Source organism: Sinohyriopsis cumingii, chromosome 13, assembly GCF_028554795.1.
Source record: "Sinohyriopsis cumingii isolate HCF-2022 chromosome 13, ASM2855479v2, whole genome shotgun sequence".
Taxonomy (NCBI): Eukaryota; Metazoa; Mollusca; class Bivalvia; order Unionida; family Unionidae; genus Sinohyriopsis; species Sinohyriopsis cumingii.
The window spans coordinates 61,467,926-61,483,987 of NC_142973.1; the positions used below are offsets into that span (position 1 = coordinate 61,467,926).

Sequence of the window (16,062 nt, forward strand, 5' to 3'; positions counted from 1 at the left end):
TACAAAAAGCACAGGGGAAACATATCTTTTGAGACCGATTTTTTTATACCATAAATTTGCATGTTATCAGAAAAAGTTTTTGTGTCAGGATTTTAGACTTTTTGGCCTCCTATCTAAGGCAGACCGGTCTGGAATGCACATAGACAGGTGAACTTTTGCAAAAGGTAGGATAAGTTGGGGATTGGGAGTAAGAAGTGGCCAGGAGTAGAAAATGATGGGTCCAATAAGCAACCAAAAAAAACTCAAACTTTTACCCTTATGTACATGTGCGAGCCAAATAGCCAATGAAAAATGTTTCTAGCACAACTAGACATCAGTCTAAGTGAAAAACTCTCAGAAGCAGATATATTTGGATGTCTTTAGAATTAATCTCCAAAATGAATTTCCTACCCCCATTTCAGGCGAAAATGACAAAAGTCTCCTGGGCCGAATGAGTTAAGAGGTTAGTGTTAGGACTGGATGGCATAACTATAACTGTCACACTGCAGACATCATAGCGATATGACTGAATTTTTTTTAAAGATACATTAAAAATCCAAGTCACACACACACACAGAGGAGGCTTTGGTTTATTTATGCTTGCTTTGATGGATGCTTTAGTTCCTTTGTGTTTGCTTTGATGGATGCTTTAGTTCCTTTGTGTTTGCTTACTCTTGGTTTAATTCTGTGAGGGAGGCAACTCAAATTCTACTGATGTACACATTTGTTAGTACAGCTTGTTGACCAGATTTGTATTAAGAGTCGGTAATTATGTATTAGTTTTATTTGACTTCCTTAGTTCTTGCTTCCATTATTATTAAAATCCATCACATGAGTATATGTGTAGGACCAATGTGAATGTAATTGTCATGCCCCACCCCTTCAGTGTCAGTGTTAACCAAAATGTTTCTGTTGCTATCTCACTTCCTTGCTTATGCTGCAGTCAGTGTTTATGGGCCTCTGTTGCCTGCACAATTTGAGACATGTTCATAATTATGTGGGTGGGTGGGGGTCATTGGCAAAAGAGAGATTCTTCTGATAATCAGTTTATATCCTTTGAAATAATCCTCCACCTTTCTGATTTACTTTTATGATAACCAATTTATCATTCTATCCATTTGCCAGATGTGTTCATGCATTGTTTGAAATTCATTTTGAATTTTTGTTTTCTGATGCCATCTAACTAAAACCAACCTCATTTAATATAGGTAGTGCAAGGGAACACAGGTTAGACTCCGTCACAATAGGCTGGAAACATTCCAGTAGAGTTAATCCATTATTTTCAGTGGCAGTAGGTTGCACCAGATTAACAAGACTAGATCATACCAAAGCCATTTAAGCATTAATCAGTATTGACTTGTTGATTTGTGCCCATAATGACTGCAGATGTTTGGTGTAAAATGCAAGACATTTTGTTGTGTTTTAGGTGCTGAGAATCTCTTGCTTTTGGCTCGACGCACAGACATCCGTAGGATATCCCTGGACACGCCTGACTACACAGCAGTCATCTTACCATTTGATGACGTCAAACATGCTATTGCTGTAGACTATGATCCAGTAGAAGGATATGTATACTGGACAGATGATGAATTGCGCAACATCCGTAGAGCTCAACTTGATGGATCAGGTCAGTTTCTTGTACATTTATGGGGATATTCAATTTTCTTTTCATATGGAGTTAAATGAGTTTCATGATTTATTTTATCATTTAGTTGTGATAAGCAAAATTTAAAATTATTCAACTAGTTTCATCTGAAATATACAGATGCAAGAAACTATGTATTGCATGGTATGACCCTATGTCTGTTGTGAATTGTTTTGTCAGCCAATGTCTTTTCATCCATTAGCACTTGATCTTGGGACTTCATTTTGATCAGACTAGGTATGAAAGTTTATGTAGATCTTGGATGATTTTAGCAATGAATGCATTAATTAAAGATGCTAATGGGTATCTGGGTACTCAAGTATCCACCTGTTGATAATAACCCAGGTTATAAAATGAGCCATAGGGTACCCATTTACTGTATAAAAGGTTTCTGACATTGCTTGTAAAGGCAGCACTCAATTTATTTTCAAAGTTGACAGTCCTTTTGATTGAGCTGGAAATACATGTACATTATCAGTGCTAAGCTGAGGTCTTCCTTTTTCAGTAAATAATTTACCTTAATCCCATAGCTTGTTTTCCCATGTGTTTGAGCAGCGAGTGTGGTACAGTAGCAAGTAACAGGGTGGTTAATTAATCTTGATGCACTTCTAATACGTTCAGTTGCAAGCCTAAACAGTTTTCATGAATTATAGGATCAGAGTGTTACTTAAAAACCTCAAGCTCAGTCTCTAAATAAGCATCTGCATATGACGGTGAGGCCAAGGAAAGGAAGTCTGACAATATTTATGACGACTTGACCAAAACAGTTTACAGTAAAACCTGTCATGAGCGACCTCTGCTATGAGCGACCACCTGTCATTTCCGACCACAATCGTAATGCACGGATCGATTTTACTATATATGTTATGAACGACCACCTGCTGAACGCGACCAGCGACCACGATTTCTTGGCAAAATATGCATTTTGACACTGCTATGAACGACCGCATCGCCAAAAAATCAAAACAGATTGACACCACTGACCTTAACTTAATCCTTTGTAAACACTAGAGCTCGGGATAAATGTAGTATGCAAACAAAGTGCACATTAAATAACACTATAGTTGAACAACCATATATCGGGATAAACACCTCTAACCATCATTTAATCCTTAGTAACAAAGACTGCATAAATAGCAAAGATTGCTCTAATAAAGTATTTAAAAATAATTTGTCTTACCAGTTTTGTGAAATTTACAACTCCAGCGTACGGTGTCATTTGTAAACTGCAGTAAACCAGACTAAAGTACATGTCACTAACCGCCATTGTAGTGCCGAAGTCATGTGAATAGCCAGTAAGAGTAACATCAAAGGGAGTAATGATGGATATACGCAGTCAATTTAGAGGTTTGTATTTTTTCTTTATCTGTATGAAAACTCACAAAACGCCGGTAGTCCTTATGTCCAAGTGAGAAATCGTTTGAAAGGGCTTCAGTGTTGGTTTGAGTACGTCGTTTGCTTTCCAGTTAATCCATAATGCCTGGACGGTGAATGAGCTCATTGTCTTTAATACTAGTAAGTGAGAATCATTTCCGGATGTTTTTAAAATTATTTTTTATTTCTTTTGTTAGTGTTTCACCAAACCACAATCTGTTTACGTGGGTGCAGATGGTCGGAACATTTGTTTATCGAGCTATAACTCTGTTGATTTAAACTTCGTCTCAGAATAAATGTACAGTATTGTTTCCTGACGAGTTAATTATGTATTTTGGTTTCATTCATTGGTACATAATATATATTTATTCCACAATTCCCCAAAACCTGATCAAAACCGATAGTCTTTATAACGTCAACACTAATAACAACGGCAGAATCTCCGCTGAAAAAAAGAAAAATTTTAACACTGGAAGAAAGGATTAATGTCATTGAAAGAAATGAAAAAGACGAGACCACTCGCAAAATAGCAGTCAGCTTAAGCGTCGGTAAAACGCAAGTTCAAAATGTAATCAAAGACAAGAAGTCCATTAGAAACGAATGGCAGAAAGGTGCACAAGCAAAGAGGAAATATGCCACGGCACGACGGACAGTTTACGGAGATCTGAACGAGCGAGTATGGGAGTGGTTTTGTGTCGCAAGGAGTAAAAACATACCAGTAAGTGGGAAGTTGATTCATGAAAGGGCAATAACTGAGATACATGTTCAGACCAAATAGCTGAGTAAAACATGTCAACAAAGAAGTATAATGGATTTCTTTAAAAAAAAAAACAAGTGAATAAGTGTATAAAATAAGATATATACATCATATCTGTTAATTTTTTGTATACATTAATGTGATGTTGAAACATAAATTTTATTCTCGTTTGATAGATGTATATCTTTATTATATAAAGATATTTTGAGAGGAATGCATGCATTATTTAACAAGATTCATGAATAAAGGATATGATACATGTACAGTGAGTATGGGTATTATTTATTTTTCAACAATGCTAACTATTGATCCTGAAAACCAGTCCATTTTCACACACCTCTTATGAGAGACCACCTGTCTTGAGAGACCGCTTTTGGTTGGCAGAAGGGGCGGTCTCTCATAACAGGTTTTACTGTACCAGATGACTGTGGAGGATTTTATAACTTTTTCAGACAATGAGAATGAATTTTTAAACCTTTTACCAGATGACATTAGGTTGTGATACTGCTAATTTAAAAAAGATGTGGACTTGAGGTTTGTACACATTTAATACTATTTCCCTTTGGTCAAGTACCCTTTAACTGATCGTTAGGCTCAAAGGGTACCCACAAGAAGTTTGCCTGTTACTACTTAGAGGCCATTTTTCTGGTCAGATTTGGTATGCTAGATTATTGTTTATAGCACTTGTAGACTGTCAAAAGATTAAATTTTAGAATTTTCATTTAGAAACAAAGTATATAGTACAGTGCATGCAGTTACTTGAGCGTTTTTTATTAGAAAGCAATGAGTGTAACCAGCAATAAGAAGCCTGTTGAATCACAGGTTTGGGTTTATGCAAAGTACATTCCCTTGTAGAAAAAATGTTTTAAAAATTGATCATCTAGTGATGAATATGTGACTATTATTATGGTTCAACAACATTATCTTACAAAATGTTCAGATTAATTGACCAGGTGCACATTTTTTGGCTTTTTGCAAATGGCATATTATTCCACCATTACAAAGGAAAAGTGGGAAAATAATCCAAAAAGTCCAACTGTCAACCATTGCTATTGAAAATAAATAAAAGAACAAAGTTTACACAGAAATATTAACCATGCATTTAGCCCTTTAGCAGCAATGGCTGTACATGTTGTCATCGACAGCACAGTTCACTTTGAGTCAACTATATTCTGATGCATCTGTATATATATTTAAGGGACCTGCCTCCATTAAATAATATCAAGGGAGTAACCATTGTCAACACTTATATAAAATATTACCAAAAATTGGAACGAAGTCGGTTGCAATTCCAGGCATGGGAAAAGTGTCATTACACAAAGTCTGTTGATATTAATCGTTGTATTTAGCAGCACCTATGATAGCCCAACAATCAACAAAAGAAATTTGATAGATGACCACAATTAAGCTGAAATAAATTTGTTGCTGAAATGACTAATCCTCTCTCTACATTTCCCTCTGATAATTAAGTTGCAGTAAAAGATTTTTTTAATTATTTTGCAGCAGTGGAGATAAGCTTGCACCATCAATTACAGCTTCCATGTTTGATTTTCTTCCTTTGGTCAAAAGTTTATGATATTTGAGGCTATCAGATATACTTCATTATTCAGAATCTCTGTTTGAAAAATGTTTGGGAAAAATGTGTATTGTGAAAATATGAGCATGGATTTAACATATCTTCAGTACATGATCATAAAGCAGTGCTTTCTCTTTCTCTCTCTCTCTCTCTCTCTCACACACACACACACACACACACACAACATAACTAGATGATTTGATACTTTGTATTTTCATTTGACATTATCATGGGTTGTTTTTGGTGATGTTGAAACAGCACAGAGAAACTCATTTAGTCACTGATCTTTACTTCTTTGAATCAGTTTTTGGCAATTGATCACGAAGACCTCCCTTCTTTTCCTATGACTAACACGCTGCTTTTGTGAGCTTTGTATGTAATGATTTCTGTAACTTGTAATCTAAACGTGTAGCATTGTAAAAATCAAAGAACTACATTATTATTCTTAATTATTTGATGGTAAAGAAATTGCCTATGGTTCTGATAACTTTGGATTTTAAAAAAAATTAGAAACTTAGATTCTTCAGGCAATATATATAGATAAACCCATTTTAACACAATTTCTGGGTCCAGAGAATAACCGTGATATAAGCAGGATCGCATTAACAAATTCTCAGAAAATTTCAAACTAGCTACATGTTACTTCCTCCAAACAATAAAAAATGCTGACTGTATCAAAAAATCTTTTAACTTGTCTGAACTTGATAGCTTTTCTTTATTTTTGTTAAAAAAAACATAACACTGCAGTATGTTTTTGAAATTTTGGAAATTAAGGAAACATTAAACACAGTGCTGGGATTAAAAATCTGCTTGGGATACGAATAATCAGCTTTTCCAAGAGCATGTATTTAGGATGTTAAAAAGAGAAGAGGGGCCCCGAGTGGTCTAAAGTGCTCTTTGTTACGGATCACTGCCATCTCACCTCTGTCTGCGTGGGTTCGAGTCTTGGATTTGGCGAATGTGGATATGTGAGAAAGCTTGCCATTAGCTTCTCATGGGTCGGTGGTTCTTTCCAGGATTTTCCCGGGTTCTTCCTCCACCATTAATACTGGCCGCGATGTATAGCCTATCGTGTGCTGAAAAATGGCATTAAACCCTACAACAACAACAACAACATAAAAAGAGAAGTCACCTTAAATTAACAAATGCCATGCTGCCCAGCGCATTATAAGAAGAATCGCGTTATAATTGGTTTTACCTGTAGTATTTTATATAAAGTGTGTGCATGATTATAAGATAGTAATGTTATCTAAAATGTGGTTTTAGATTTTTTTTAAATTACATGGACAATGATCTAGGTAATTAACTGCTCTACTGTGCTCTGCCTCCCTCCTCTCTCGGGGCCCAGAGTGGCTGAGTGGTCTAAAGCGCTGTCCATTATGGATCACTGCCATCTCACCTCTGTTGGCGTGGGTACGAGTCCAGGATTCGGCCAATGTGGGTATGTGAGAAAGCTTGCCAGTAGCTTCTCGTGGGTCGGTGGTTCTTCTTGGGGTTTTCCCCAGTTCTTCCTCCACCATTAATACTGGCTGCCATGCATAGCCTATCGTGTGCTGAAAATGGCGTTAAACCCAACAACAACAACAACTCCCTCCTCTCTCATTTTAGTGCTTGGTGGGGTCATAAACAGTGAACCACACCCACTTTATCAATACCATGTCCACTCTGCAGTGGTGGTTCAATGCAAATCCACAAGAAAGGATGATATGCAGAGCCATTCTCTGGAAGAAACTGCAGCAACTTCATCAGGATGCATGGGAGGAAGGGGGAGGGGCTTTTTCTTAATCCTTTCCATGCAGTTTCCACCCCCACCATGCTGCATACAAAAGTGTGTGAGATTTGGATTTTTTTAAACATAGCTTTAACAGTTTTTCAGTCATATTGCTACAATGTCTGCAGTGTGGCAGTTTATAGTGATGTCTAGCACTGGGGCATCATGCCACAGATGTGTAGCAGCATCATGTCCCACCCAGTCACATTATCCTGGCACCAGGTCACCTAATCTTGACACTAACCTCTTAATGCTGAGCACCTACTGAGGCAGCTGCTAGTACCACATGGAGAAATGAAAAATTACACAGTTGTACTGTGTACATGTACATGGTCAAGGAAATAAGATATATGACACCAAGAATAACAGATAATGTAGCAACTATGTGCTCCAAGCTTTTTTCCCCCATTAGTTTCAGTGCATGCATAAATTTGTATTTACTAGTTGACATGTCAGCTACAAAGGTGGGTGATTTCAAGCCCATTTGGCCTCTTGTTTGGGTATTGTTGAGTAAACAACTAAAAAAGGCTTAGAATCGTGTTGCCTTGGACACCTTAGACACAGTAATCATATCTTTATTGATTTGAATTATTATTAACATCTATTTGATGAGATGTTATGTGATAATGCATGTGTGTAAATTATCAAGTAGAATTAAAAAGATATGATTCAGTACTTTAATAAGTCTACATTTGGAATCTTTTGATGGGAATTTAGATAATTTGTTGAGCAAACAGATTTTCGAGTTGTTAAGCCTTGCATTTAAATTTTTTTGGAGTCCCATTCAAAGTGTATGCAGGAAGTTTCTTGTGGCAAAAAAGTATAACTTTTTTGGTATGATTTTTATAATCACGTTTTAAGGATTTTACAGTGTTGCCATTATCTGTTATTTTATATACATTTTACAGAATTTTAATATCTTTACATTTTTTATTTTGTACTTGTACATTTATTTTGGAATGCTTTATCTTCCCCCAATTTTGTGCAATTTATTGCCACATATTACAGACTTCACCTCTTGTTGGCACTACATAGCCACTGTATGCATATAAAAAATAGTTTGCAGCTGTTATTAATTGTTCTCTTTCTTGTAAATTTCAGGGTCAGAGATAATTGTTAGTAGTGAGATTGACCACCCAGATGGTATTGCTGTGGACTGGATTGGACGGAATCTTTATTGGACAGACACAGGAACTGATCGCATTGAAGTAGTGCGGCTGAATGGAACTCACCGTCGTGTCCTGATATCAGAAGGGCTGGATGAACCCCGAGCTATATGTTTGGACCCAGCTGCAGGGTGAGTTATTTTATATTAGATTTCTTTTTTATACTGAATGTGCCATAACTTTGCCATCATCTGTGAATAGAAGAGAATAAAAAGACTCAGCTTAATTGATTGCATATTTTGTATGTCCCAGTACACATGATTTATTGCATTTTTTGTATGTCCCAATACTTAATGCAGGTTTAAAGCATCATAAATCTGCTCTCCAAAAACTAAGTGCTATACTTTCACAGAAAGAACCTACAAGCATAAAGGTAGCAGACTGAAATATGATGGCAGTGTACAGTATGATTTTCTGCTTTTCAAAATACATGAACTTAGACAATGTAAAAGTTGCACAGTGCCCTTACTGATCGAAGGTTATAGCCCTATATATTTCATTTTGTTTGCCTGTAAGGCTGATTTTTTTTGTTGTTGCAGAAAACAATATTTTATATTTTTTCTCAACTTTCAGTTACATATATTGGACAGATTGGGGCAAGGAGCCTAAAATTGAACGAGCAAATTTGGATGGCAGTGACCGCATAGCCCTGATTAATACATCCCTTGGCTGGCCCAATGGGCTTGCAATAGATTTTCAGGATCGTAAACTCTACTGGGGTGAAGCAAAGGAGGACAAGATTGAAGTAGCAAACCTTGATGGCACTGGTAGAAGGGTTTTGGTCAAGGACAATCTTCCACACATTTTTGGCTTTAGCCTTTTGGGTGAGCTTTCTTACTGTGTAGAAGATATTTTTAACTTTGCAATGCTGAAGAAATTCAAAGTCCATAAACTTGGCAGTTAATGTCACCTTGGAAAATTTAAATGTATATTTAATAATAATAATAATAATAATAATAATAACACTAATAATAATAATAATAATAATAATAAAGATTTCATTATGCCCACTAAAGAGAAAACAGTGGTCATCATATAGATAATTGATAATTGTTTATTATTTTCCAGGGGATTACATATACTGGACAGACTGGCAGGGTCGTTCTATTGAGAGGGTCAACAAAAATACAGGACGTAACAGAACCACCATTGTAGATGCTCTTCCTGACCTGATGGGACTTAAGGCTGTCAACGTTAACAAGGCAGAAGGTAAAGTATTTATCTTACAATTACTTAACAAAGCAAACATAACTTAAAATTGTTCGTAGGTACTTACAAGCACGTAAGTGACTGTGTAATTTTTGTTTTACCAAAAAGATGTATCTTGTAAGTGGGTTGTAACAAAGTTATAATGCACATCATCAGAACATTTAGCAAGAAATCTCTCTTGAATTTCCCTGAACTTGTGGGTGCCATTTTCAGGAAAAATGGCAAAAGAAAGGAATGATATATTTGTGTACTTATACAGAACAGTGCAAAAATCAATGGTAATTCAGTGGATGGAAATATATGTCATCATTTACATGTAACTCAAAGTGGTACTGAGAAAATGTAAAATGGATGCGATTGGCATTAACACAAATGCAACAGATGAAGTGAAGTTGAAAGAATCACAACTTTATTCTCATCTTAATTTTCCCCTTTTATATGGATCACCTTTTGAAAGGGTTACATTAATATCATTCCAAAAAAGAAAATGTTCTAAAATATATTTTAAGTTGTTTATGGAAAAAGAACTTGAATGCTTAATTAATCAGATCGGACCCATCCTGTATTCTAAGTGAGGTGCCCATTATGCTTGTTGAAAAACATATCTAATTTACCCAAGAAAACTTTGATCACGCTGATGAAATGTGGAAATGTATTTTCAGTATGTCATACCTGCCATAACACGGCACAATCTGATTAAAATCAGATCAAGATCACTACTCTTTTACATGAAGTGGATTTTAATAATATTGAAACACAGTGGGTCATGCTAAAAACATGTTCTCACAAATCCCTTGCCATGGTTATGTTTTGAGAAAACAATTTTCTGTAATCTTCGAAAATAGAAAGAAGAAAAAACCATGCCACTTTTATTATATGCCCATTACATGTTGCATGTATATATGGTAACAGTCATGATTGGAGCTGATAAAAGGCAGAGAGGTTAGGTATAAACCACCATTTCACTTATTATTTAATTGGCTGCCAAAACTGGTAATGTGTTGAAGACTGCAATGGGTAAGCCCATTGTTCTAATTTGCAAAGGTAGGATGAGGCAGTGGGACAACCCAATATAGGTGAATCAAAGGAAAAGCCAGATGCATGTAGGAGAACAGATGCTATTACTTTTCATTGTCTTAAATGAAGGATGTATGATAAATGTTTGTCAACTTTGTGAAAAGCGGCAATGTTTCTGTAAAAACAGTTTTTACTGCATACATAAATTGCAAAGCATCATCATTTCTTTGGTCAGATTAGTGTTCAAGTGTGAATCATTTTTGAAACCGATTTAGGAAGTAAGTAGATATCAGCATAGCACAACAAAATAAATTTCAGAACTCCTGGTTGACACAATTTTACCTTATGAAGCATGCCAGCAAAAAAAAATAAAGGGAGTGTTTTGCATATATTGTAAACAGCATATCAACTGGGCCCCGAGTGGCCGAGTGGTCTAAAGCGCTTTCAGTTATGGATCACTGCCATCTCACCTCTGCGTGGGTTCGAGTCTCGGATTCGGCCAATGTGGGTATGGGAGAAAGCTTGCCAGTAGCTTCTTGTGGGTCGGTGGTTCTTTCCAGGATTTTCCCGGGTTCTTCCTCCACCATTAATACTGGCCGCGATGTATAGCCTATCGTGTGCTGAAAAATGGCATTAAACCCCACAACAACAACAACAACAAGCATATCAACATGAGTCAACTCGGTTCTGACCAGAACTTACTCAGAGAATCCAGCAAAAGAGTTTGGACACAGAGCCTGTTACATCTTTAGGCTCTAATAAACAGCAAAAAAGAAAGAGTGAAAACAACAAGCTTTGAAAAATTTAACAAATAATTTATTTCCCTGGGAAAAGAATATAAAAATGAAAAAATAAGATGGTTTTAAGAAATCAAATCCAGAAATAATCCAAGAATAATCCATGAATTAAATTTTAGAAGTCCTAGTTGTGAAATGTTCTAATGAATTCAAGTTTGAGTCCCAACGAAAATTCCAAAATGGAAGGCGATGGCGTATACTGTAGCCTTTATAGTATAGATGTGTCTACAGTTCTTTGTTGATTCACAAACAATATTCCAGTATTTGAATTTCTGAATAAAATTTCAAGAAATGTCTTTGTCCATAAATTCTGTATGAGCACTCAAATATTTCCAGGAAAAAGAATTTATAATTCCATAAAATAAAATTTTGACTCAAAACTGGTCACAAACAAGCACTTTCCAGTGTAAAAACCCAAATGACTAATTTCTCTATAGACAAAGTTTATACAGTCAAGTAAGACACAAAATAAAATAGTGTATGAGGGTCACTTGATCACCTTCCAGAACAGTTTAGAAGTATTTACATGTCTAAAGTCACGTATTCCAGTACATCCTCAATCTCACTCTTTGCATCCCACAATAAAAATTAATTTAAAAAAAGAAGTTGTTTACTTGAATCTCAATGAAGGCCAGGAACTAGGTCAGCTTTTAGATACAAAGTTCGCTGTTTACGATAAAACAATGAGGTCAAACTAATTTCTGGAAAGTATCAAATTCCAGTAGACAAAATTACATTACTTAACATGCAATGAAATAAAAATAAAAAGATTTTAAAACTTACAACCAATTAACTTAAATATAAATTAAATCAAATATACTCAAATATAAATTAAATCAAATATACATAACAGAATATCTAGTCTTTAGCAAGTGTAATGATGAACACTAACGACATTTGCATTACATTCAAAGCCACTATTGAACCCTGTTGAATTTATATTTGAATTGTAGCAATCGCAACGTTGTGTGACAAATATTAAAAAGATGGCATTTTGGGCATATGGAAATTGTAGTCTGAGCTTGTAAAGATTCAGTTGGGGCTTGTGATTTTTTTAAAGCCACCAGCACTGGGCCTATGTCCCCCAAATTTTTTTCCATGAGCACTGTGCTTACACAGATTTACCATACATTATCCTAAATTCTTTAACCCCTAAATCGTTGTATTTCCCAGCAGTTTATCTTACCATATTCTTGTCTCCTGGGGGGGGGGGGGGGGAGAAAGAAAACAGGAAATGAAGAAGAATATATAATATAGTGAATCATTTTGCAGTGAACATTTTTTTGTGGTAAAAACCCTTTGCAAAAGAAGCAATACAGACATTTGTGTTGCTGATATGAGTGACACTTTGATCTCTTCCCTCTTTCAGAACTTATTTCTAGTTAAGATTTAGGATTGGATTAATTACATTTTGATGCTCAATCTGTCCATCTATCTATCTACCAACCTGAAAATAATGCTGATATGACATCCATTATGGCTGCATGTGTGTGTGTGTGATTTGGATTTTTAACATAGCTCTAATAATTTTTCAATCATATCGCTACGATGTCTGCATTGTGACAATTTATAGTGATGTCTAGCACTGGGGCATCATGCTGCAGACATGTAGCATGATGTCCCATCCGGTCACATTATCCTGACACCAGGCTGACCAGTCCTAACACTAACCTCTTAATGCTGAGCACCAAGCGAGGCAGCTGTTAGTACCGTTTTTGTAAGTCTTTGATATGACATGGCCATGGATCAAACCCACAACCTTCTGCATCTGAGGCAGACACTCTAACCACTAGGCCACCGGAGCGGTTCACCAATATGGCTGCCACAGGAGTAATTTTGTTATTGCTTTTCCTTTTAAATGAGGGACCACAGGAGGCCAAGTGATCAAAGGCACTCGCCTTTACTGATCTATCATATCTCACCTCAGTCCACATGGGTTTGAGTCAAGGCTTGGTGAGTGTGGGTATGTGAGAAATCTTGCCATTAGCATTCTGTGGGTTGTTGGTTCTTTCTGGGGTCTTCCTGGATTCTTTCTCCACCAGATATACTGACCACCATGTATGGCCTGTCATGTGCTGAACAATGGCATTAAACTTACAAAAACCAAAACAAAACCTCTTCATAATGGATGGTCATATCAGCGTGGGGTTTTCACCAGAAGACTTCTTATGGTGCCTAATAGGTCTTAAATATTGTGTCAGTCTGATGCCCAACGGTGGTCAGCTTGAAATCTTATTGCTGTTCTCCATAGATGCAAAGTTAAATCAACATTAGGTTTTCACCTTAAGTCTTTTTATGATACATAGCTGGCAGTAAATGAAAATTGTGCCAATCTTGCATCCTGTATGGCCACAATGACAGACATCTTGAAATCTTGTTCAGCAAAAGGCAAAGTCATACTAGCATGTTGTGTTCACAAGGAGATATCTACTTGCTCCTGAGTGAGTGGTAATGTAGACTCAAATGACCAGAATAAATTCTTGAGGGAATCATGATTCTGGCATGTAGAGTTCAAAACCCAGTACAGAAGGTTTGCGGTAGGGGAGGTTGATAATAATAATAGAACTGTGTGTTTGAATTTTTTCGAATAGGCAAGAAACGGGTTGGCATATTCGCAGCCTGTTTTCTAAATGACCCCACTTTTTTACTTGGTAGGGTACCTTGGGCCCTACTTTTTACATTCCTGGAATCAATACTGTCAATACTTTTCATGGTCTCAAGCATTATTCTTGGAACTCTTTTATTTATGTAAACATCAGTTAAAGTTTGTGGTGAAATTTTCATTGTAATCATAACTTTTTACGCTTTATCTTATGGTGAGAAATTTTTTAATGTTTTGCTGTTTTGAAGTTGCATAAATATTTACAATGTGCCATATTTGCCTTGACCATCATTTTTCATTCAGGAATGTGAGAAAAATAATCCATTTCTGTGGATCAGTATTTCACAGGAACATTCCACTTTTGTTATCAGAAATTAGCAGCATAATACACTTGACAGAGCTGAAGGAATACCTTATCTGATGAATAATTATGACTCTCTGGTTGAATTTTCCTATCCTACTGCAGACAATTCCAGTGGCCTAGTGGTTAGAGCATCCGCCTAGGATGCAGGAGGTTGTGGGTTCAAACCCCAGCCAAGTCATGCCAAAGACTTATGAAAATGGTACTTGGAGCTGCTTTGCTTGGCGATCAGCATTAAGAGGTTAGTGTTGGGACTGATCGACCTAGTGTCAGGATAATGTGACTGGGTGGGACATGATGCTATGTGTTTGTGGCTACATGTCTTTAGCATAATGTCCCAGTGCTAGACATTGCTATAAACTGTCACTCTGCAGACATCGTAACGATATGACTGGAAAATTGTTAAAGCTACCACAAAAAAATTCCAAAACGCACCCCTCCCCAATTCCTACAGAAATGAATATGAATGATTTTATTAATCCTTTGATCTGAAACTTTGAATTATGCCCTTAGTTCATAAATATAATAAGTAGAGCACACCCCTGTTGTAAGTTTATTTAATTAATTCCTGTTGCACAACAGAAAGAAACCAATTTCTTTATAGAAGTTTTATTGATTATTCCCTCAATCATTCTTCCTGGTTTCTCAGTTTGTATAGCAGTTTGGTGATAATTGTTTTGAATCTGACCTCATTTAACTCTTTATCTTGATCTTCCCTTGTTCATTGTAAAGTAACAGTCATGCAATGCTAGGTAGAAGCCCCCAGTTTTAAAGTCTTACTGACGCCACAAATGAAAAAGCAGAATAGATGGAGATGATAAATGTATTCCGGTAGTTCTGATAATTGGTACCCCATAGTGTTATTCAGTGTCATTGTTAAATAGTGTGACTTGTTAAGTAATACAGAAAGCTGTCTTTAGCACAGATCGAGAGGAAATTGAACAGCCATTAATATAACTTCGCGATCAATATTTTAATATATAATCAGATATAACCTTGAAAATACAATTGATACAATTTATCTGTATTTTTGTTAAATAATTGAAGCAGTGTTTTTCTTATGCTTAAAGTCAGTTGTCAATTCAGGGTCATATCACTTAAGATTAATTTATTTCTGATTTATTACTCTTATTTGTATGTTGCATTATTGATAACTTGATTGGAAGGCAAAACATGTCAGTCTTTGACAGCTAGAAAGGAGAAACTTATGTGTTACTATAAAACTGTAGGTTAAAAAAGCTTTGCTTTAAATTAGCAATTTTTTTCCATTTACCTTTTCAAAGGTCATATCTTAACAAAGATAAAACATGCTATTTAGATAATTTAAATTCCTGATTTTAAAGCTAATAAATTTGAGTCAATGCTGCACTAAAGTTCAACATCAACCAACTTAATAACAATAGAATTTGAGCTGCATGTTTGATTGATTAGTGCATTAGGGTTACCTAGTTCCTGGGGTGGTAAAAATGCACCTGAATATTTTGAAGGGATTATGAAAACCTTGCAAATGATTTGTATCTTGCTTCCTTAAAGTCTTTTGTATATTATTTTCTTTTTCAGTGTACCATATATACTCTATATACTCGTTTATAAGTCGAATCAAGCTGAAAACAACAAAGATCATGATGTAACTTAGCTTAATATGCCTGCAAATCAGGGTCTGTTTTATTGTTGGGCTGATTACTTGTAACAAACTGCAAAGACCCAGATCTGCCAGTGCATTATGTGCAGCCAGATCTGGATCTGTGCAGCTTGCAGTTGGTCTTATCTTGTAAGTGAGCACATATGGTAGCTTATGTAATACAAGT

The 16,062-nt window shown here is 35.9% G+C and overlaps 1 protein-coding gene across 1 annotated transcript in view; it reads left to right on the top strand.

The window, feature by feature from the left end:
* Positions 1 to 16,062, top strand: part of LOC149785684 (low-density lipoprotein receptor-related protein 6-like) — a 139,516-nt gene that overhangs the window by 79,577 nt on the left and 43,877 nt on the right. Inside the window, exons 5-8 of the mRNA XM_089979522.1 lie at positions 1,406 to 1,606; positions 8,204 to 8,399; positions 8,842 to 9,092; positions 9,337 to 9,477. Coding sequence (XP_089835648.1) covers positions 1,406 to 1,606; positions 8,204 to 8,399; positions 8,842 to 9,092; positions 9,337 to 9,477 — 789 coding nt within the window. The remainder of the gene's footprint in view (positions 1 to 1,405; positions 1,607 to 8,203; positions 8,400 to 8,841; positions 9,093 to 9,336; positions 9,478 to 16,062) is intronic.